At 42.2% G+C, this 21,981-nt stretch overlaps 1 protein-coding gene and 1 pseudogene across 6 annotated transcripts in view; one reads left to right on the top strand and one right to left on the bottom strand.

Annotated features, from left to right (window-relative positions):
• The window catches only part of CNOT10 (CCR4-NOT transcription complex subunit 10), a 78,286-nt gene extending 73,344 nt beyond the window's left edge, over nt 1–4,942 (bottom strand). For 5 of the 6 annotated variants that reach the window (XM_032409058.1, XM_032409059.1, XM_032409062.1 and 2 more), the window contains exon 1: nt 4,626–4,919. In XM_032409058.1, coding sequence (XP_032264949.1) covers nt 4,626–4,647 — 22 coding nt within the window. In that variant the 5' untranslated portion in view covers nt 4,648–4,919. Of the gene's footprint in view, nt 1–4,625 lie in introns of all 6 variants that reach the window. The other variant, XM_032409057.1, reaches the window with a different exon arrangement.
• A 16,180-nt stretch (nt 4,943–21,122) lies between these two features.
• On the top strand, nt 21,123–21,600 carry LOC116635263 (annotated as a pseudogene).
• Nucleotides 21,601–21,981: the final 381 nt, after the last annotated feature.

Raw genomic sequence — 21,981 nt, 5'->3', positions numbered from 1 at the left:
GTTGGTTAAGCAACTGCCTTCGGCTCAGGTCATGATCCCGGAGTCCCAGGATCGAGTCCCGCATCGGGCTCCCTGCTCAGCGAGGAGCCTGCTTCTCCCTCTGACCCTCCCCCCTCTCATGTACTCTCTCTCTCTCTCTCTCATTCTCGCTCTCTCAAATAAATAAATAAATCTTAATAAATAAATAAATAAATAAATAAAGGGACACCTGGGTGGCTTAGTCAGTTAAGTGTCTGCCTTTAGCTCAGGTCATGATCCCAGGGTCCTGGGATCAAGTGCCACGTCGGGCTCCCTGCTCAGTGGGGAGCCTGCTTCTCCCTCTCCCTCTGCAACTCCTCCTACTTGTGCTCACTCTCTTTCTCTCTGTGTCAAATAAATGGATGAAATCTTAAAAAATAAGATAAAATAAATGAAATAAAATAAAATAAAATGCTATTAGAAGTTAGGGGGCACCTGGCTGGCTCAGTTGGTAGAGCATGTGACTCTTGGTCTTGGGGTTATTAAGTCTGAGCCCCATGTTGGGTATAGAGATTACTGAAAAATAAAATCTTAAAAAAAAAAGTTAGAAAATTGCTAGGACACCCATCTTACAAATGAAGAAACTGAGGTCCAACTAAGAACCTTTCCTAAGGAAAAAGGTTTCTGCTCACTTACTATACCCAATTAGTTCACAAATTCTGCCAGTTTTACTCCCTAAACATTTCTCATATCTGCCTCTTCTTGCCATCCTACCGCTTACCCCAAAGTAATATTAGCCCACATTTAAAAAAAAATCAGGCCCTGAGATGATGTCATTTTAACCCTTTATTAATGCTGAGACACAGATACTGTTATCATTCTCATTTTACAGAGGAAAGCTGAGGCTTAAAAAGGGTCTTAACGTTTAACCAAGGGGTGCATGGGTGGCTCAGTTGGTTAAGCGTCTGACTCATTTATATATTTATTTGAGAGCGCACGAGCAAGCAAGCAGGGGAGAGGGGCAGAGAGAGAATCTGAAGCAGACTCCCTGCTGAGCACAGAGCCCCACATGGGGTTCGATCTCACAACCCTGAGATCATGACCTGAGCTGAAATTAAGAGTTGGACACTTAACCAACTAAACCACCCAGACACCCCAAGCATCTGACTCTTGATCTCAGCTCAGGTCTTAATCTCAGGGTCACCGAGTTCAAGCTCTCTGTTGGGCTCCATGCTGGGTGTGGAGCCTACTTTACAAAAGAAAATTTGCCCAAGGTCACATGGATACCAAGTGGTAGAGCTAGGATGAACCCAGGCTGTCTGGTTTCAAACCCCTTACTTCTATCTCTTCATCAGTTCTTACCTACCTCAGTTAAAACATAAATCAGGTCACATGATGCTCTTGCTGAAATCTCCCAATGGCTTCCCATTAGAATGAACTCAAACTGACATAGGCCAGCCCGACACAACTGAATTCATCTCTTTCATGCTCCTTTGCTCACTATGCTATAAATACGTATCGAGTGCCTCCTATATGCCAGCCATTGTTCTAGGCACTGGAGATAAGAGCAAGACTAACACAGATAAAAGTACCTTTCTTCGAGGTGCTTATATTCAAGGGGTCTTCGCACTCTCTTTAAACATTTTCCAAGGGGTCTGTACATTTGTTGCTCCTCTTACCTGGATCATTTTTCCCCCACATGGCTGGCTCTTTATATTGAGGGTTCCAATGTTACTTCTAAGAGAGCCCTTCCAATCTATTCAAAACAGGGTCCTTGCTCTCATTATCCTCTCATATCCTACTCATTTTCCTTTTTGTCACAATATTTATCACAACTTAAAAGTCACAATTATTTCTTATTTTGTTTACATGTTTATCTGTCTTTCATACTATAAGCTTCAGGACTTCAGAGATTATGTTAGTGCCTGGCAAAGCAGGCCATGGGTAAATATTTATGGAATAAATTAATATCACAACATTAGCTGGCTTTAGCTATTCTCTGGGCTTCCAGTCTTGTTTCACTTAAATCTACCCCCTCCCACACTATGATCAGGTCACTTACTTTCTTTTCTTTTCTTTTTTTTTAAAGATTTTATTTATTTGTTTGACAGAGAGAGATAGTGAGAGATAGTGAGAGCAGGAACACAAGCAGGGGGAGTGGGAGAGGGAGAAGCAGGCTTCCCGCTGAGCAGGGAGCCCGATGCGGGGCTGGATTCCAGGACCCTGGGATCATGACCTGAGCTGAAGGCAGACGCTTAACGACTGAGCCACCCAGGCGCCCCAGGTCACGTACTTTCTTAAACGCTTTCATGGGTCTCTTTTCTTACCTAATTAAGAATAAGCACACAATACCCTCCATGACAAGGGCTCTGAGCTCAGGAGCTCAGAGATGAAGCAGCATATAAACTAGACTTTGAATGAAGAGAGTGTTTACCAGATTGAGAAGAGAAAGGAAGATACCACTTTCCCTTCTTTCTTACCAGTCAGAAACTCAAAAGAACACAATGCTTTTCAAGAGAGTCATTTCTGGTGTGAAGAGCTAGGTGTGTTGATATAGAAACATCAGCTGGAAACAGACTGTGAAGTTTCACAAATGACATTAAAGGGTGAGGATTTGATGCACACAAGATGGTACAATCTTAGAAAGTTTACAGGGGTGGGAATAGTATGTTCCAATTCGTGTTTTAGAATAAAAAGACAGCAGTGAGAAGAATGGACTAGATAGGAAGAGAAACGAACAACAGTCAGAAGGCTGCTTAATGTGAAACAGACCCCATTAAGAGATAAAGGCTAGCGGGGCGCCTGGGTGGCTCAGTCGTTAGGCGTCTGCCTTCGGCTCGGGTCATGGTCCCAGGGTCCTGGGATCGGGCCCCACATCGGGCTCCCCGCTCAGCGGGAAGCCTGCTTCTCTCTCTCCCACTCCCCCGATTGTGTTCCCTCTCTCGCTGTGTCTCTATCAAATAAATAAATAAAATCTTTAAAAAAAAAAAAAAAAGAGATAAAGGCTAGAATCACAGCAGGTGAAATGGGGATGGAGAGGAGGAGAGATTCAAAGGAACCACATTAAACACTCATCTACTTAATACAAATTTAACATTATCTAGGTAAGAATTTCCTACAACATGGCCTATAAACTTCAACCAAAGACACAGTCCCAAATCGCCCTGGGCCTTACTCCTCCACTACATGTATTACATAGCTACGTTACATGGCTATATTACATACATGCTACGAAATGGATGTACCACTATATTAGGTCTCTCACAAACTGAGCAGTAGGTCTTCAAAGGCAGGGAGTGTGTCATACCCATTTCTTCAATATCCAAGGCAGTGCCTGGTACTCAATCTTTGTGAGTGAATGAACAAGTAGAAGAATGCTTTATGACTGAGGTAGGACTTGAAAACTAGATGGGCTTTAGGCCTAAAAAGGTCATTCCAGGCAAGTGCAAAAGATATGGGCAAGGAGGAATGGTAAACCTGGGGAACAGATAACGGCCATCAATTAAGAAGGAAGATGCTGGTCCCCTTCGTCCAGCCTTGGACAAGTCATGCTTATTTCCTGCCTGGAACATTCTCCCTATCCACCCTAACCATTCCATATGGCTCTCTTTCATTTCATGTGGGTATTTGCTCAAATATCACTTCACCCGAGCCTTTCTGTGACCAGCCTACCTAAAATTCTACAGCATATTCTATTATCCTCACTTTGTAAACCTTTTCTCTATTGTTTTTCTTCTCAGTTTACTGAAGAGATCTTTCAACAATTTTATTCATCTGTACCTATATTAGGATTGGCTCACTTTCATTTCAAATCAAGTCCATCTGTCCCTTACTGAGATCAAAATCTACAGAATATAGAGACTGTCTTTTCTTTTTTTTAAATTTCACTGCAAAAAGTCTTAGTGTTGACCACTTCTAAGATCTGTCAGTTAAACTCTCACAACATAATTGAGATGCCACAGAGAACATTAATTTCTTAAAAGACACATATGGCAGATCGTCCCAGAGGTAGGCAGGAAAGAATTTTACATACCCTAATGGAGAAGATTCTAGGAATGGAGCAGTAATCCATAAAGAAAATAATCGAGATTAAATTAATTAACCTTGAGGAACTACAGGAAAATAGGTTCTAAACCCAAGATATCTGAGAGCACAGAACGAATAGAGACACTCTAATGTTATGTCTACTTAAACAAATAGTTTTCACAAAACTAATTACATAGGACGTCGCTGACCAGAGGCAGGCTTATGTGGGGCAAAACAGCCCAGGTGAGTCTTATCCTGAGCCAGGGGACTTAAGGCAGCTGTGTGCTCCAGGGTGAACTTTGCTTGTTCTGCCTTCCCCACTGGAAAACCGAAAAGCCTGTGAAGTGGTTAAATAAATTTAAGTCAGATATTCTGGAGAGTGGGGCAAAGGCGGTCAGTAGTGGCTTCATACTGCACTTAGATAAAAACAAAAACAAAAACAAAACCAAAAACAAACTATCGATCTGGGGCCCAAAGACTCACATATGGGACGGTCGAGGGAGAGGACGGGGGAGAGAAATGCACACCCAAATTAAAATCGCCCTCGGGCCCCCACCCCCTAGTCCCCACAGACTCAGCGCCAGGGTCGGCCCACCCCTGCGTGTCCCACCGCTTCAGCACACGGGGCGTGGGAGCCTCACCTGCAGGCTTGTCTGCAGCCATCTTCCCACCCCAGCTTAGGTTCTTCCCCGCAGGTGGCGTGGCCTCGATTCCAGCTGCCGAGCTAGCTGCGGTCCTGGACCCCGGAAGACGAGCCCACCCCGGCTCCGGGCCCCTGGGTTCCGGCCTGGGGAGTGGGGAGGCGGCGGGCTGAGGAAGTGACGAAGGCTAGTTCGCGTCGTCTAGCAACAAGAGGCAGAGTCTCAGGCCGGGTAGCCCCACTGACTCCCGCCAGGGACAGCTTCCGCTCCACGGCATCCTGGTACACACCACTTCCGGGGGCCGCCGCGGGTGTGGGAACTGCGGCTGGCCCCGCCCCACGCAGGCGTCCCCCGAGCGCCCCGCCCCCGGCGGCGTGTGCGTGTGCGTATGCGTGCGCGCCCGACCGGACGGATCCTCACTCGGGGTTGTGGGCGTGTGCTGGGTAGCCAGGGAGGGATCTGCACGCGATTACCCCTTGCTTATCCTGGTTAAAATTCCTAAGTGTCAGAGCTTTCCTCCCGCGTTTTACGTAAAATCACAATAATAACACCTGACACCTGTACGCTTTCACTGATTTCTCCCAATTCTGTGAGAAGACACTGTTGCAATTCCCGTAAACAAAACATTTTATTTTAGAATAGTTTTATATTTACAGAAAAATTGCAAAGATGATACATAGAGTTCCTGTATACTCCCCACCTAGTTTCCCGTGTTGTGAGCATCATAGATTTTGACTAAATAACTGGTACATCCGTCACATCTAAGAAACGACCTTGATTGGTACATTACCATATATTTTTTGTAATTTCATCAATTTTCCCCACTGTCCCCATTCTGTTCCAGCATTCTGTCAAGGACATCACATTACATTCATTATGTCTTCTTAGGCTAGTCTTGACTGTGATAGTTTCTCAGATTTCTCTTGTCCTTGATGATTTTGACAGCTTTAAGGAGTACCGGTCAGGATTTTTGAAGACTGCACATTTGATTTGATTTATTTTCTTCATGGTTATGAAGCTGGCACCCAGACATTCATCCTGTCAATTCAGAACAGAAGCAAATTGTCCCCAGGCACAGCAGGACCAAACAAGGAACACTCAGGCCTAGCCTCCAGGGATAGGAATGCCTGCTTTATCTTTCAAAGCAACCTGTGGGACAAGTAGTTAATCAGCACTATCCTAGAGATAACAATTATCAAATATATCTAATGAAATCTTTAGCATAAAGAATAAAGGTATATTTTAGATTCCAAGTCTCTTGAAATGGAAAAGACCTACAGAGGACCAGACAAAGTGGCATGGCATCAGGACACCTGCTAACATGACTTCGGGGCCTTCAATCAATGGGGTCTACCTTCTCAGGACACCCCTGCCCCTGTTAGCTAGGATGCAGCAGGGAAGTTACTTAGATCAGAGGGCTAAAAGCTCTCAGAAGAAGGGAGGAGCGGGAAGGGACAAAAGCAGGGGAGGAATGTGTTTTGTTTTGCAGAACCAGCAGTTCCAGCCAAGGAGACTACCCGGCTAGGTGTTTCACATGATAGCCCCTTACATGAGACAGTTTGAGCAGGACTAGAGTTGAGGATCTATGCAGAAGCCCCACTGAGTTGTCTTTTTATTTTTTTTAAGATTGTATTATTTTATTATTATTTTTGTTATTATTATTAGAGAGGGAAAGGGAAAATCTTAGGCAGGCTCCACGCCCATCTCACAACCCTGAGATCATGACCTGAACCAAAATCAAGAGTCGGACACTTAACTGACTGAACCACCCAGGTGCCCCCAAGAAGATTTTATTTTTAGGTAATCTCGATACCCAACATGGGGCTTGAACTTACAACCCCGAGATCAAGAGCTGCATGCTCTATTAATTGAGCCAGCCGAGAGCCCCTTTATTTATTTATTTATTTATTTATTTATTTATTATTATTTTTCCCCAAGTTGTCTTAAAGTTGCCTTTAGCTCATTATAATACTAAGATCTCTTCCTATAGGTGGGGTTTTCTGCCATTTCTTGAACATACCTATATGCACTAGCATGTTAATGTGTTAGACAAGCATAGGTGAAGCAAGGAGCGTAAGTAATAGAACATATATAAGTTCCTTAATGTATATGCAAGCTACCTGCCCTGCCCACTAATACAGTGACTAAAAGCATCCTGTACTAATCCATAGGAAGACAGTGCTTTGAGAACAGTCTCCTTACAAGTAACGAGTAATAAAAAGTTCTTTGCTTTTGGGGCACCTGGGTGCTTCAGTTGGTTAAGTGTCTGCCTTCAGCTCAGGTCATGATCTCAGGATTGAGATCCCACATCAGGCTCTCTGGTCAGTGGGGGATCTGCTTCTCCCTCTCACTCTCCCTCTTTGCACTCCCTCCCTCTCTCTATTAAATAAATGAAATTTTAAAAAAATTTCTTGAAAACAAAAAGCTCTTTGCTTTCAACACTTCTTTGGGTTATGTTCAATTTGATGCACCCCAAGTGCAGCACCCCTTGAGTTCAGTTACAGTTAGACTAGGATTATGGGTTTTTAGGAGGAAAACCAGAGGTGACTTGCCATTCTCATCACATCAAATTAAGATTACATGCTAGCAAATGATGATGTTAACTTTGATCACCTGGCTCAGGTAGGGTCTGCCAGTCTTCTCCACTGTAAAGTTACTTCCACACTCTACTCTTTGGAAGTGAGTCATTAAGTGCAGTTCACACTCAGGTTGGGGAGTGGAGGATGTTTTAAACTCTACCTCCTGCAGTGAGGAGTATATATGTAGATAACCTTCTCTAAGGGAGATTTGTCTCTTCTCCCCCATTTAGTTACTTATTTAACCATAAATTTTATGAGTATGGACTCATGATTGTGTTTACAATTCGATATTAAGTTACTTTGTTGCTGAAATTGTTTCAGCTTTATTAATTGGGAGCTTTTTCAGGTAGGCTCCTATGTCCCTTTTAAGTGGTTGCCCACTTTTAAAAAAACCTTTTTTATTCACATTAACATTCACATAGAAAAGTGCACAAATCATAAGTACAGTTTATTGAATTTTCAACATATCCACATAACTAGCGCCCAGAGAAAGGACAACAAACTACTTGCAACTAGAGGCCCCCCTAATGCCTCCTCCCATTTCTCCACAAGGGTAGTCACTAAACTAATGGCTAACACCATGGATTAGTTTCACCTGTATTCAAATTTAATACAAATGGACCATACAGCATATATATATTTATTTTATTTTGTTTTATTTTTTTAAAGATTTTATTTATTTGACAGAAAGAGACACAGCGAGAGAAGGAACACAAGCAGGGGGAGTGGGAGAGGGAGTAGCAGGCTTCCCGCAGACAAGGGACCCCAATGCAGGGCTCGATCCCTGGGATTGTGACCTGAGCTGAAGGCAGATGCTATCGACTGAGCCACCCAGGGGCCCCTATATATATATTTTTAAAGACTTATTTATTTTATTTTATTTTATTTTATTTTTAAAGATTTTATTTATTTACTTGAGAGAGAGAGCAAGGGAGAGAGAAAGCACGAGTGGGGGAGGGGGCAGAGGGAGAGGGAAAAGCAGACTCCCCACTGAGCAGGGAGCCTGATTCAGGGCCTGATTCCAGGACCCTGGGACCATGGCTTGAGCCAAAGGTGACTGAGCCACCCAGGCACACCTTATTTATCTATTTTAGAGTGAGAGAGCATGCAAGAGTTGGGGGAAGGACAGAGGGAGAGGGAGAAAATCTCAAGCAGACTCCCTGCTGAGCATGGACCTGATTCAGGGCGCAGTCCCACAAACCTGAGATAATGACCTGAGTTGGACACTTAACCGACTGAGCCACCCAAGCATCCCCATACAGTACATTTTTCTTGGAGTCTAGCTTCTTTTGCTCAACAATATGAGATTCATCCATGTTGTTGAGTTTGTAGCTTGTTTCTCATTGTTATGTAATGTTCCATTATGTTAATTATTCTGTAATTTATGTGCTCATTTTATTGTCTGTATTGAATAAGGCCAATATGAATATTCTAGTATATATTTTGATGTATATGTTTGTAGGGGCCAAGGGCAGGCTGACCCAAGATGGGTCACTTTGGCATAGGGCAAACATCTTTATTTTCCAAACATCTCTTCCCACCTTCCTGCTAAAGGTCTTTTTCTCCCTTTGTATCTTCAGACCCCTACCCCTTTCCTTAGCTCATATAAGCCTCATGTGACTCACTGTCTTTGGAATTTCCATGTCTGTGTGGACTGCTCATATGTATGCTATTAAAGTTGATTTTTTCCCCACTAATCTGTCTCATCTCAGTTTGATTCTTAGTCCAGCTAGAGGAACTCTGAAGGGCAGAGGAGATTCTTTCTCCCCAACATGTTAGAGCTCACATAAAAAGATGCCTGAAGTGCTTACTGATCTTGCTTAAGGAAGGATCCTCTCAAGAAAAGGGAATTAGGTGGAACCTCATAAATAATTTGGACTTGTGCTGGATGATTTTAAAGAGGGATTAGGCAGGTGGAGGGGGCAATTTAGAATTAGATTCACTCAGGAAACAGGCAGTTCAGTGATTAAGGGTCTTAATTTTTATCTAGGAGGCAGGAGGATTAAAGCAAGGCTAGAGTTGTCATTGGTCAAGGGGCAGCATCACTCATGTTAGAAGAAGGGGGTGTTCCCTCATTTTTACAGTTGTGGAGGGCTTTGTTTTTTGTTTTGTTTCAAACACAGTCATGCTGTAAACTTCTCTGAACATTGTTCATATTCTGTGATTGTTTATGTCCATTTGGGAACATTCTGCTATGAAGAATTATTTTTATTTTCTTAGCAGGACCTAGATGTCAACAGAGTCATTTTTTTAGTTTCTCACAGGTGGTCACTTTTCTTGTTCTTCTTCCTCATTTCATAGATAAGGAAACTGAGGCACAGGTGTTAACCCACTTTCCCAAGTCACAAGACAAATAAGTGACTATTATCTTAACCACCACATTCAGCTTTAAAGGTTCTAGAATTTCCTACATTGAAGACATCTTAGGTCTCTCAACTTTCAGTATTGGCAGCTATCCTTTGTTCACAGATAGGGTGACATCAGTGATGGAAAGGTGTTAATTCAGAAGTGGGGGAGGGGGGCACCTGGCTGGCTCAGTCAGTAGAGCATGAGACTCTTGATCTTGAGGTTGTGGATTTGTGCCCCACATTGTGTGTAGAGATTACTTAAAAAAATAAAATCTTTTTTTTTAAAAGATTTTATTTAGGGCACCTGGGTGGCTCAGATGGTTAAGCGTCTGCCTTCGGCTCAGGTCATGATCCCAGCGTCCTGGGATCGAGCCCCGCATCGGGCTCCCTGCTCTGCGGGGAGCCTGCTTCCCCCTCTCCCCCTCCCCCTGCTTGTGTTCCCTCTCTCGCTGGTCTCTCTCTGTCAAATAAATAAATAAAATCTTTTAAAAAATAAAAAAATAAAGTTTTTATTTATTTATTTGACAGAGAGAGAGAGGGAGAGATAGAACACAAGCAGGGGGAGTGGGAGAGGGAGAAGCAGGCTTCCCGCTGAGCAGGGAGCCAGATGCGGGGCTCGATACGGGGCTCGATGCGGGGCTCGATCCCAGGACCCTGGGATCATGACCTGAGCCCAAGGCAGACACTTAAGGACTGAGCCACCCAGGCACCCCTAAAAATAAAATCTTTAAAAAAAAACAAAGTGGGAGGTGGAAAATCTCAGTGGGACTCTGTTCTGTCACCAACCTTGGCACCGCACTTCCCCTCCAGCCAGTGAACAGCGCCTCAAACTGGATGTGGTCCTTGTCACTTTCCTTGCAAGACTGTCTGCAAAGATAGTTGTCGGCAGTTACACCTGTCCCAATACGCACATGCTGCTCTCCCTCTCCCTTTGAAACTGAGCTGTGAGTTGCTCTGACCAACAGGATGCTCAAGTGATGGTGAGCCAGTTTTGGGCTAGTCCTTCAAAAGTATTGCAGCTTCCACTTTTCCTCTCTTGTTCTCAGCCACCAAGGTGTAAGGAAGCTCAGGCTGTCCTGCTGGAGAGAGACCACATGAAGGAGACCCAAGATGCCTCAACTGACAGCAAGCACCAAGGTTCCAGACATAAGAATGAAGCCTTCTTCTTTTCTTTCTTTTTTAAAAAAAATTTTAATTATTTATTTGAGAGAGAGAGTGAGCACGTGTGAGCTGGGAGAGGGGCAGAGGGGGAGGGAGAGGGAAAGGGACAGAGGGGGAGGCTGAGCATGGAGCCTGACACCGGGCTTGATCCCAGGACACAGAAATCATGACCTGAGCTGAGACCAAGAGTCTGACATTCCACTGACTGAGCCACCCAGACACCCCAAAAATGAAGCCTTCTTGAAACTTCCAGCTCAACTCAGCTGCCAGCTCAATGTAGTCACATGAATGATCCTATCTAATACCATACGAACTAGAAAAACTGCTCAGTCAACCCCCAGGATGGCAAAAATAATAAGGCATTGCTGTTGCATTTCTTAAATCTAATTTTAAAAATTAAGATATAATTAACATACCATGCAATTCATCCTTGTAAAGTGTGCAGTTCTGTGGTTTTTAGTACATTCATGAAGTTGTACAATCATTACCAATTTCTAATTCTAACAATTTTTTTAAAGATTTTATTTTGAAGGGACGCCTGGGTGGCTCAGTCAGTTAAGCATCTGACTCTTGATTTCAGCTCAGGTCATGATTTCAGGGTCATGAGATCAGCCCCTGGGCCCGGCTCTGTGCTGGGCATGGAGCCTGCTTGAGATTCTCTGTCTCCCTTTCCCCTCTGCCCCTCCCCGCCCCATCCCTCTTGAACACATGCGCTCTCTCTCCAAAAAAAAAAGAAAGATTTTTGTTGTTGTTGTTGTTGTTGTGGGGGGAGCAGTTGGAGAGAGAGAGAGAGAATCCCAAGTAGGCTCCACACCCAGCTCAGAGCCGCACACGGAGCTCAATCTCATGACCCTGAGATCATGACCTGAGCCAAAATTAAGAGCCAAACCCTTAACCTACTGAGCCACCAAGGCGCCCCCCCAACCTCATTCTTTTGCATGTGGATGTACAAAATTGTTCTTTTAAACCACTAAATTTGAGGGTGTAGCAATAGATAACTGAAACACCATCTCCCAGTTCTTCATTCCCCATCTGGTTCAACCAGCCAACCGAGGTCTGTGGATTCTACCTCCTCCGTATGATGGATCCTTCCATTTTCACTGCCACTCTACTCCCAAGTCATTATCGCCTCTGAGACAAGTGCCACAGCAACCTTGTCATCCTGTCTTTCCCCTTCCAGAATGTCTTCATTTAGCCAGAGATAGGTTTTTTATTTTTATTTTTTTTGAAGATTTTATTTATATATTTGACGGAGAGATAGAGAGCACAAACAAGCAGGCAGAGTGGCGGGCAGAGGCAGAGTGAGAAGCAAGCTCCCTGCTCGTGGGGCTCGATCCTAGGATCCTGGGATCCTGACCTGAGCTGAAGGCAGACGCTCAACAGACTGAGCCACCCATGCGCCCTGAGATAGGTTTTTTAATGCTAATCTGATCATGTCCACATCCATTTAAAACACTTCATTGCTTTTAGTACCAATTCCAAACTCCTTAAAATGACTTTTAAGGGGCGCCTGGGTGGCTCAGTCGTTGAGTGTCTGCCTTCAGCTCAGGTCATGATCCTGGGGTCCTGGGATCAAGCCCCGCATCAGGCTCCCTCCTCGGCGGGAAGCCTGCTTCTCCCTCCTCCACTCCCCCTGCTTGTGTTCCTTCTCTCGCTGTCTCTCTCTGTCAAATAAATAAATAAAATCTTAAAAAAAAAAAAATGACTTTTAAGACCTTTCATGACCTGCCTATAATCCCTTTTCAGTTTCCATCCCGTACACACCCTCTTTTGTAGCTAAAGCCGTTTCCTTACCAGGAAACATGGGCATCATTTTCTCAAGAAGATGTTCCTGATGGCCAAAGACTATACCAGCAATATGCAAATCTTCTCTTGCACTATGGAAACAATCTCTCGATATGAATCCCCTCTCCATCACCTCAGTTATAATCTCCAAATACTGTCTTTATAAATATCATCCTTATATTGATACTTAGCAAGCATGCCAATATCTATGAATGCAACAGGACTTTACGATAATGAGAATTCTGGGGGGCCTGGGGGGCTCAGTCGGTTAAGCATCCAACTCCTGATTTCGGCTCAGGCCGTGATCTCAGGGTGGTGAGATCAAGCCCCACATCGGGCTCCACACTGGAGCTTAAGATTCTCTCTCCCTCACCCTTTGCCCCTCCCCCCCTCCAAGATTAGAATTCTTCAGTGTATCAGGAGTTTTGACACTTCGGAATGGTCTTTTACAATTTCATAAAGAGGTTTTGCAATGATTGTTTCTTTTCTTCCTCAACATTGTTGTAATATGGATATTCAAACCCATTTTAAGGGTGAAGAAATTGAGGCTCCAAGAAGTAAATCAATGAATCAGCTTGCTCAGCTAGTAAGTGTCAGAACTAGAACTTGAAAAGAGTTCTTCGACTCTAGATCTGGCTTTTTTTTTTTTTTTTTTTAGGATACAAAGGGCTAAATCAAGTGTTATTCCCATAATCAAATTTCTGGTGGAAACTACAAGTTATTTTGCAACCAATTCATCACAGTGAGTAGATAATTACCAAGAAATACTACAAAGATGTGAAAGCGTAAATTTCTACCCACTTTGCCAAAGCAGTTACATCCACAGGGATGGACATCAAGCTCCTGTCCCAGCTTCACTTTTCATTCACTGGCTATTCAAATCAAGCTTCAAAGGCAAAACTATTTGCCAACTTAAAATGTGCCAGTAATCATTTGACACAAATCTGGCGAATTTTGTGTAACCCTGAAATGGATCCAAACAGTGCTGAACACTCATTTCAGGTGGAAAAATTTAAGGAAGTGCCAAAAAATTCCCTAATTAAGACAAATAATATTTTAAGGCAATGTTTTTAGAAATCAGGAGTTAATATATTCATGATGAGCAGTATATCAATATTTTAAGTAAAGACAGGTTTAAAGTAAGTAAAGACTGATTTTTCCTCTTTTCTCAGGTTTCAATATGTCTCAGCACAGCACTGTTACTGATCCTGTCATATTAAAATTTTCAATATTTTGTTCTTTGTGGATTTTTTGTATTCATTTTTATTTAAAAATATTGCATTAACATATTATTTATCTTGATTACTTACTAAGTTTTTTGGCACCCCATTAAAGTTTGCACCCAAGGTCAGTGCCTCACTTGCTTTACCCTATGTCTGGCCCTGTATCCAAAGGCTCTGTCACCAGAATGTTTGGAGCACAGTGGCATTATCCAATTTTGTGAAATAGTCTTTCCCACTGTCTTACAGATGTGGAAGTTAGGGTAAGTTCTGGTTTTTGTATAGTTGGGTGTATAAGTTAGTTTTGTTTTTAAAGCATTTCAGTTATACTTGGTATATGGTACACAGTGTGCAAGATACAATTTTAAGCACAGGATGCCCAGTTAAATTTGAATTTCAGATAAATACTAAAAATTTTTTGTTATAAATATATTCCAAATATTGCATTCTTTATCTGAAATTCAGATTCAACTGGCATCCGTGTCTCTCCCTCCCACTCCCTAAATCTGGCAACTCTAGGTATATAGGAGTTGAGAACCATTTTATCTTATTTTGTTACTATTTTTTAAAGATTTTATTTATTTAAGAGAGAGAGAGCCAGAGAGAGAAAGCATGAGAGGGGGGAGGGTCAGAGGGAGAAGCAGACTCCCCAGGGAGCAGGGAGCCCGATGTAGGACTCCATGCTGGGACTCCGGGATCATGACCTGACTGGAAGGCAGACGCCCAACCGACTGAGCCACTCAGGCGCCTGAGAACCATTCTGGAAAAGAAATACGAGAAACAAGAAAATTTAACTATAACTAATTAAGTTTTCAACTAGTGGGATGGATCCTCTCTGCCCTCAGATTTCATTTTTGCCCTTGCTCCGCTCCGCTGTACTTTCAGGGGGCTGACTCCTATAGGCTGTTTCCCAGGCTCCCAGGTCAGCTGATTTCTGGCTAAGTCCAGCCAGTGGGAGGCGTCATTGGGAAAACGGAAAGCAAGAGGAAGGGAGAAACCAGGGGTATTTCTCCTCTTCTTTCTCTGCTTCAGGTAGTCTTTCTGGGAAAGGCTTCATCCCTCAACAGGCTCAGGGTAGTTCTGGTTTTGCTCAGTGACCCCAGCCCTTGGACTCCAGGAACACCTCGTGCTTCCTGTCCTTCCCCCCTGCTCCAGCAGGAGGCAGTAGTGGTGTCCCGCTCTGTTAAGGGCTGGGTTGCCTCACTGCCTTGCCAGGTTTCTTGGCTCCTCTATCCACTTCCCAGTATTAAGTTCCCTCCGGGGTTTTCTCCCCTGTTTTCAATGCTGAGAGTGGTTTCTATTTTCCTGGTTAGACCCTGACCAATAGAAATCCTTTGGCAAAAGACTTAAACACAACATACTGAGGGGCGCCTGGGTGGCTCAGTCGTTAAGCGTCTGCCTTCGGCTCAGGTCATGATCCCAGAATCCTGGAATCGAGCCCTGCATCAGGCTCCCTGCTCTGTGGGAAGCCTGCTTCTCCCTCTCCCACTCCCCCTGCTTTTGTTCCCTCTCTCACTGTGTCTCTCTCTGTCAAATAAATAAATAAAATCTTTAAAACAAAACAAAACACAACATATTGAGTCGGGGAGTCTCTTCTCATCCTAAGGTTCTTTATTCTTTGTGGAGGTGTCCTACAAAGTTTGTTGGCTTTTAGATTTGTGTCCTTATCATTATTTCTGAACCACTAATATGCAAATACAAGATATTGTTGATAGAAGTCTTAATAGTATACATGGGATTTTCACAATTATATCTAGTACCTTTAAGAGAATTAGTCTGTCATATAGCCTAGTGTTTTTCATGACTCTTTGGCGCCATCTCCAGTGGACATTTCTAATTTACAAGTGAAGAAAAAAATGTATGTATGTTAAACATACTTTTATTATGCTCTAAACTATGACTTTGAGATTATTTCAATTATAAACATGGGAAAATTAAGTAACTAGGGTTTTTAAAAAATTTTTATTTATTTATTTGACACACAGAGAGAGAGAGAGACAGCGAGAGAGGGAACACAAGCAGGGGGAGTGGGAGAGGGAGAAGCAGGCTCCTGGCTGAGCAGGGAGCCCGAGGTGGTGCTCGATCCCAGGACCCTGTGATCATGACCTGAGCCGAAGGCAGACGCTTAACGACTGAGCCACCCAGGCGCCCCGGTGACTAGGGTTTTTTATCCTCATCATCATAATGATGAGATATTTCACAAACATAAAATGAAGAATATGACAAGTTTATTTACCACTCAGATTTATTTGTTGTTGTTGTTTTTTAAAGACTTTTTATTTATTTGACAGAGAGAGATACAGTGAGAGAGAGAACACAAGCAGGGGAGTGGGAGAGGGAGAAGCAGGCTTCCCGCCGAGCAGGGAGCCCGATGCGGGGCTTGATTCCAGGACTCTGGGATCATGACCTGAGCTGAAAGCAGACGCTTAATGACTGAGTCACCCAGGCGCCCCTACCCCTCAGATTTAACAAAGTTAATATTTGCCACATTTGCTTTGGATATTCTTTTGAAAAAATATGCAAATCATTATTGGTACAGATGAGTCCATTTTATATTCCCTTCCTGATTGCATTTCCCTTACTCCCTTTCCAGTGAGTATCTTTTTGTATTTTAAAGATTTTATTTATTTATTTGACAGAAAGAGACAGCGAGAGAGGGAATACAAACAGGGTGAGTGGGAGAGGGAGAAGCAGGCTTCCCGCTGAGCAGGGAGCCCAAGGCAGGGCTCCATCCCAGGACCCCGGGATCATGACCTGAGCCGAAGGCACAGAGGCGCCCCCCAGGCGCCCCCCCAGTGAGTATCTTTAGCATACCCACTATGCTAAAGATAGTATGTATCCTTCTAGTCCATGTTTAAAACATATAAACAATACATTATGAATCATTCAACTTTATATAAGTATTGCACAGATATTATTCTGAAACTTGCTTTTTTTAACTCAACATTATCTTTTTGATATCGAAATATATATTTATAAAATACATAGTATTCATATAAAATATGTTTATATTTATATAAAATATATGTTAAAATATAAAAAATATATATTTACATTAAACTTTATAGTGTATTTTAAAATGTTCAGTATTCTACTAAATGATTATCACTTCAGTATACTTTTGTAGCATGATTCCTAAGTAAAAGTTTTATAAGTAATATAGGCATTACTTATCTCATTGATGGGAATCTGCAAGTAGGATGTTCCATTGCTAGATTAGCGACTCAGCAATGTCAGGATGCAATTGGGCATCCCTGGGATCCTTTTGGTCTCCCCCTGGTGGTCCCAGGTAACTGCCACAGCTGTGCCCTTGCCGGACAGTATCCAAAGCAAGAAGGGGAGCAAAAAGAATTTCTATTTTCTAGCCTTATTCTCTAACAGATAGGTACCACATTCCATCAGTGGGAAGGCACACATTTTTTTAACTACTAAAAAAACCAAAATTCCAACACTTAAACTGACAGTACTTTCTTATCCCTTAGAAGTTTTGTTTTATACTCTTAAAAATAGCCCTTTTAAACTTAGACATAAAATTTTTAAAATTATATATTACTCTTGAGTATACAAAATAGGAAAGTAGAAATGAAATAAATTGGTTAAGGGTATTTTCAGAATGTCTTCTCATCAGAGTTCCACTCTAAATCACTTTTCAAATCAGAGCCTTCCACGTCCATGTTTCCCCCCAAAATGTTACCCTCTGTGCTATAAGGAACTGGCAGTGCAGTATCTCCTCACAGAATGTGCCACTATGGTCTCAGGAACACCCATTCTGCAAGTTGTAATTCTAGTACTTTCTGGATCTTACCAGATGGCACAAAGGGTAGGTTTCCAGATCATGTTTGTACACACGCAGGGTTGACAAACACACTGCACCAGCCATCCAGCGACATGCTATCAGTTGTGAGAAGCCTGCAAATTTCAGAAATGAAAGAAAGATTGTGTGCCTTGGAATCAATGAAGTATGGTGGAACTTCCCTAGACTCTCATCAAGATTTCCCTTCGTTTTCATTGGCAAAGTTGTTGCCTGCCTGCCACTGCATGAATTACTGGTAAGAAGAAATGAGATTCCAAAGCATGCCTTGGATCCTCACACAGTATTCACAAAGTATTTCTGTGAGGGGTAGATAAAATCAGGATTTTGTTAACTAGGAGGAATGGGGTATGGCTGTTGACACTTTACCCTTTCATTTTACAAAGCACAACTCACTCTTGAACATGGGCACAGCTATAAGAGTTTCTCTAGGATACATACTACACAGTGGGATTTAGCTGAATAATGGGGTACCCATATTTTCGGGATTTTTATTGTGAAACCTTCCAAACATGCCCCAAACTAGAAAGTATAACAAACCCCCTGTGTCCATCCCTTAGCTTCATTTAACCATAGACTTGTTTCATTTACCCCTTCCCCCTTGTTATGTTTTTTGTTGGAGTATTTTAAAGCAAATCCCAGACATTGTACCATTCAATTCTAAATACTTCAGTATGCAACTCAAAAAGAAATCTCCAAATATTTTCTTGCATGACCACAATCCATTATCACATCTAACAAAATGCAAATAATTATTTAATATTATTCAATTACCAAGCCATACTCAAATTTCCTTGATTGTATAAAAAATTCTTTTTGTAATTTCTGTTTAGAATCAAGATCAAACAGGATCCGTTTTATTTGGTTGTTACGTCTCTTGTGTTTCTCATAAGTCTTTTAAGTCTTATGTTTCTCTTAATCTAGAACAGTCCCCTCACCTTTTATTTTTCCTTTCATTGACTTGCTGATGAAATTAGAGTCTGATAGAAAGTCCCTCCTTTGAGATCTTGTATATTGCTTCCTTGTGGACTGCATCCTTTATGCTCAATATTTCCTGTGGACTAGGGGTCAGTTTTAAAGGTTTGACTGCATTATTATTATTATTATTATTATTTGTTTTATTTTTTAAGATTTTATTTATTTATTTGACAAAGAGAGAGAGACAGCGAGAGCAGGAACACAAGCAGGGGGAATGGGAGAGGAAGAAGCAGGCTTCCCACCAAGCAGGGAGCCCGATGCGGGGCTCAATCCCAGGACCCCGGGATCATGACCTGAGCCGAAGGCAGGCGCTTAACGACCGAGCCACCCAGGCGCCCCTATTATTGTTTTTTAAATATTTTATTTTTAAGTAATCTCTACCCCCAATATGGGGCTCAACCTCACAACCCCGAGATCAAGAGTCACATCCTCCACTGACTGAGCCAGCCAGGTGCCTGGTTTGATTGTATTATGACTCAAATTTTTTTTCCTGAGAATCCTTACTAAGTGATGCTATGTACTTTCTGTACCCACTCAGGAGGCATGCGATGTTGGTTGTCTCACTTTTTGTGGCATTAAGATTGATCATTGGGTTTGGATGGTGACAGCCTGATTTTTATACATTTCCTATCAGTTTTTCTTGTAGTTATTTTAGCAGCATTAATGACTAGTGCTTGAATCAGTTATTTCACTAATGGTTGAAACAATTTTCTAGTTTGGACACTCCTGCATTTATTAACTAAAATCAGGGCAAGGTGAGTACCTTATTAAATTTTCTACCCTAGGCACTTGACTCACCTTACCCTAATCCCAGCCCTAGCTGGAATTCTTCTGTATTGAAACACTTTCCCTTATCCACGGGGATATTAGGTTATACTGAAATTCTATTTATATTAGAAAAGCAGAAATGTTTAGTTCTTTCCCTATAATTAACAATTTTCAGAGGAATAAGTTGATGGCCTGGCTATCTCCAGGACTATTTCCTTTCTAAAAAATTATTCTGAACTCATGACTTTTTATATATTCAATATGTTTTAATCAACTGCAGTCCTTAACCTTTTTGAAATTAAAATTATCCCATGTGTGCCTGTGGAAGCACACAACTCCAATGATTGTTTGTTATTATAATTCTACCCTGCTTTTATTTATTTTTTATTTATTTATTTTTTAAAGATTTTATTTATTTTTTTGACAGAGAGAGACACAGCGAGAGAGGGAACACAAGCAGGGGGAGTGGGAGAGGGAGAGAGAGAAGCAGGCTTCCCTCTGAGCAGGGAGCCCGATGCGGGGCTCGCTCCCAGGACCCTGGGATCATGACCTGAGCCGAAGGCAGACGCTTAACGACTGAGCCACCCAGACGCCCCTCTACCATGCTTTTAATCCCTTATTTAGTTGTTGTTCTGTATGTATTTTAGATATATCCTCATGTTCGCCAATTTCTTTGCTTATTCTTGTTTCCTTTTTAAGGAAATAGCTATATTGAGATATAATTCATATTCACCCACTTAAAATGTACAGTTTGGTGGGTTTTAGTATCTCACAAAGTTATGCAACCATCACCACTATCTAATTCCAAAATATTTCATCATTCCCCAAAGAAATGCTGCACACATTACTAGTTCTCTCCTGCTCCTCCCACGTCGTGGCTCCTGGTAATCACTAATCTGCTTTATGTCTCAAATTGACTATTGGAGGATTTGCCTATTCTGGACATCTCACACAAAGAGAATCATACAATGTATGCCTTCTGTGACTGGCTTTTTCACTTAGCATGTTTTCAAAGTTTGTCCATATAGTAGCATATATCAGCACTCCATTCCTTTTCATGGCTGACTAATATTCCATTGTTTGTGATGACCGCAATTTGTTTATTAATTCATCAAGTGATGGCCGTTTGGGTTATTTCCACTTTGGGGCTATTAAGAATAAAGCTACTTTGCCCATTTTATTTTATTTTATTTTATTTTTATTTTTTTTTTCAAGCAATCTCCATGCCCAACATGGGGCTCTAATTCATGACCCCAACACCAAGAATCACATGTTCCACCAACTAAACTAGCCAGGTTCCCTTCTTTGCCCATTTTAGTTAAAAACTTTTTAATATTTAATATTTTATTTATTTATTATTTTTTATGTTAAAGATTTATTTATTTATTATTTTAGAGAGAGAGAAAGAGAGATACGGAGTGTGGGGGTGGAGAGGGAGAGAGAGAATCTCTAGCTGATTTCCCTCTGAACACAGAGCCCAATGACACGGGGCTAGATCCCATGACCCTGAGATCATGACCTGAGCCTAAACCAATAGTCAGTAACTTAACCAACTGAGACACCCAGGAGTCCCATTTATATATTTTTTTTTTTCAAAGATTTTATTTATTTATTTGAGAGAGAGAATGAGACAGAGAGAGCATGAGAGGGTCAGAGGGAGAAGCAGACTCCCTGCCGAGCAGGGAGCCCGATGTGGGACTCGATCCCGGGACTCCAGGATCATGACCTGAGCCGAAGGCAGTCGCTTAACCAACTGAGCCACCCAGGCGCCCCCCATTTATATTTTATTTTTAAAAACTTCTGCTTTCCTTTCGTCTGGAACTGCCATCTTCCAGTAATTTGCTAAAATGATCAAAACAAAGGGAAAGAGGAGAGGTACCCACTATATGTTCTCTAGGCCTTTTGGAAAACATGGAGTTGTTCCTTTGGCCACATACATGGGAATCTACAAGGAAGGTGATATTGTGGACATCAAGGGAATGGGCACCGTTCAAAAAGGAATGCCCCACAAATGTCACCGTGGCAAAACTGGAAGAGTCTACAATGTTACTGAGCATGTTGTTGGCATTGTTCTAAACAAACAAGGGCAAGACTCTTGCCGAGAGAATTAATGTACGCATTGAGCATATTAAACACTCAAAGAGCTGAGATAGCTTCCTGAAGCGTGTGAAGGAAAATGATCAGAAAAAGAAGGAAGCCAAAAAGAAAGGTACTTGGGTTCAACTGAAGTGCCAGCCTGCCCCACCCAGAGAAGCACATTTTATGAGAACAAATGGAAAGGAGCCCGAACTGCAGGAACCCATTCCCTATGAATTCATGACATGATAAACGTAAAGAAAATAAAAGACCTCAAGACTGTTAAAAAATTTTTTTTCTTTAAAGATTTATTATTTAAGAGAGTGCCAGAAAGGGGAAGGTGCAGTGGAAGAGGGAGAGACAGAATCTGAAGTTGACTCCCTGCTGACTTCAGAGCCCAATGCAGGGCTCGATCTCACAACCCTGAGATCATGACCTGAGCCAAAACTAAGAGTCAGTTGTTTAACCAACTGAGCCACCCAGCTGCCCCTTAAAATTTTTAATATAATCTCTATCCCCAATGTGGGGCTCAAACTCACAACCTTGAGATCAAGAGTCACATGCTTTTCTCCAAAGAAGACAGCCAAATGGCCAACAGACACATGAAAAAATGTTGAACATCACTCGGCA

This window comes from Phoca vitulina, unplaced genomic scaffold (assembly GCF_004348235.1).
Source record: "Phoca vitulina isolate PV1807 unplaced genomic scaffold, GSC_HSeal_1.0 scaffold10, whole genome shotgun sequence".
NCBI classification, from domain to species: Eukaryota; Metazoa; Chordata; class Mammalia; order Carnivora; family Phocidae; genus Phoca; species Phoca vitulina.
This window is presented reverse-complemented; position numbering and strand designations above follow the sequence as displayed.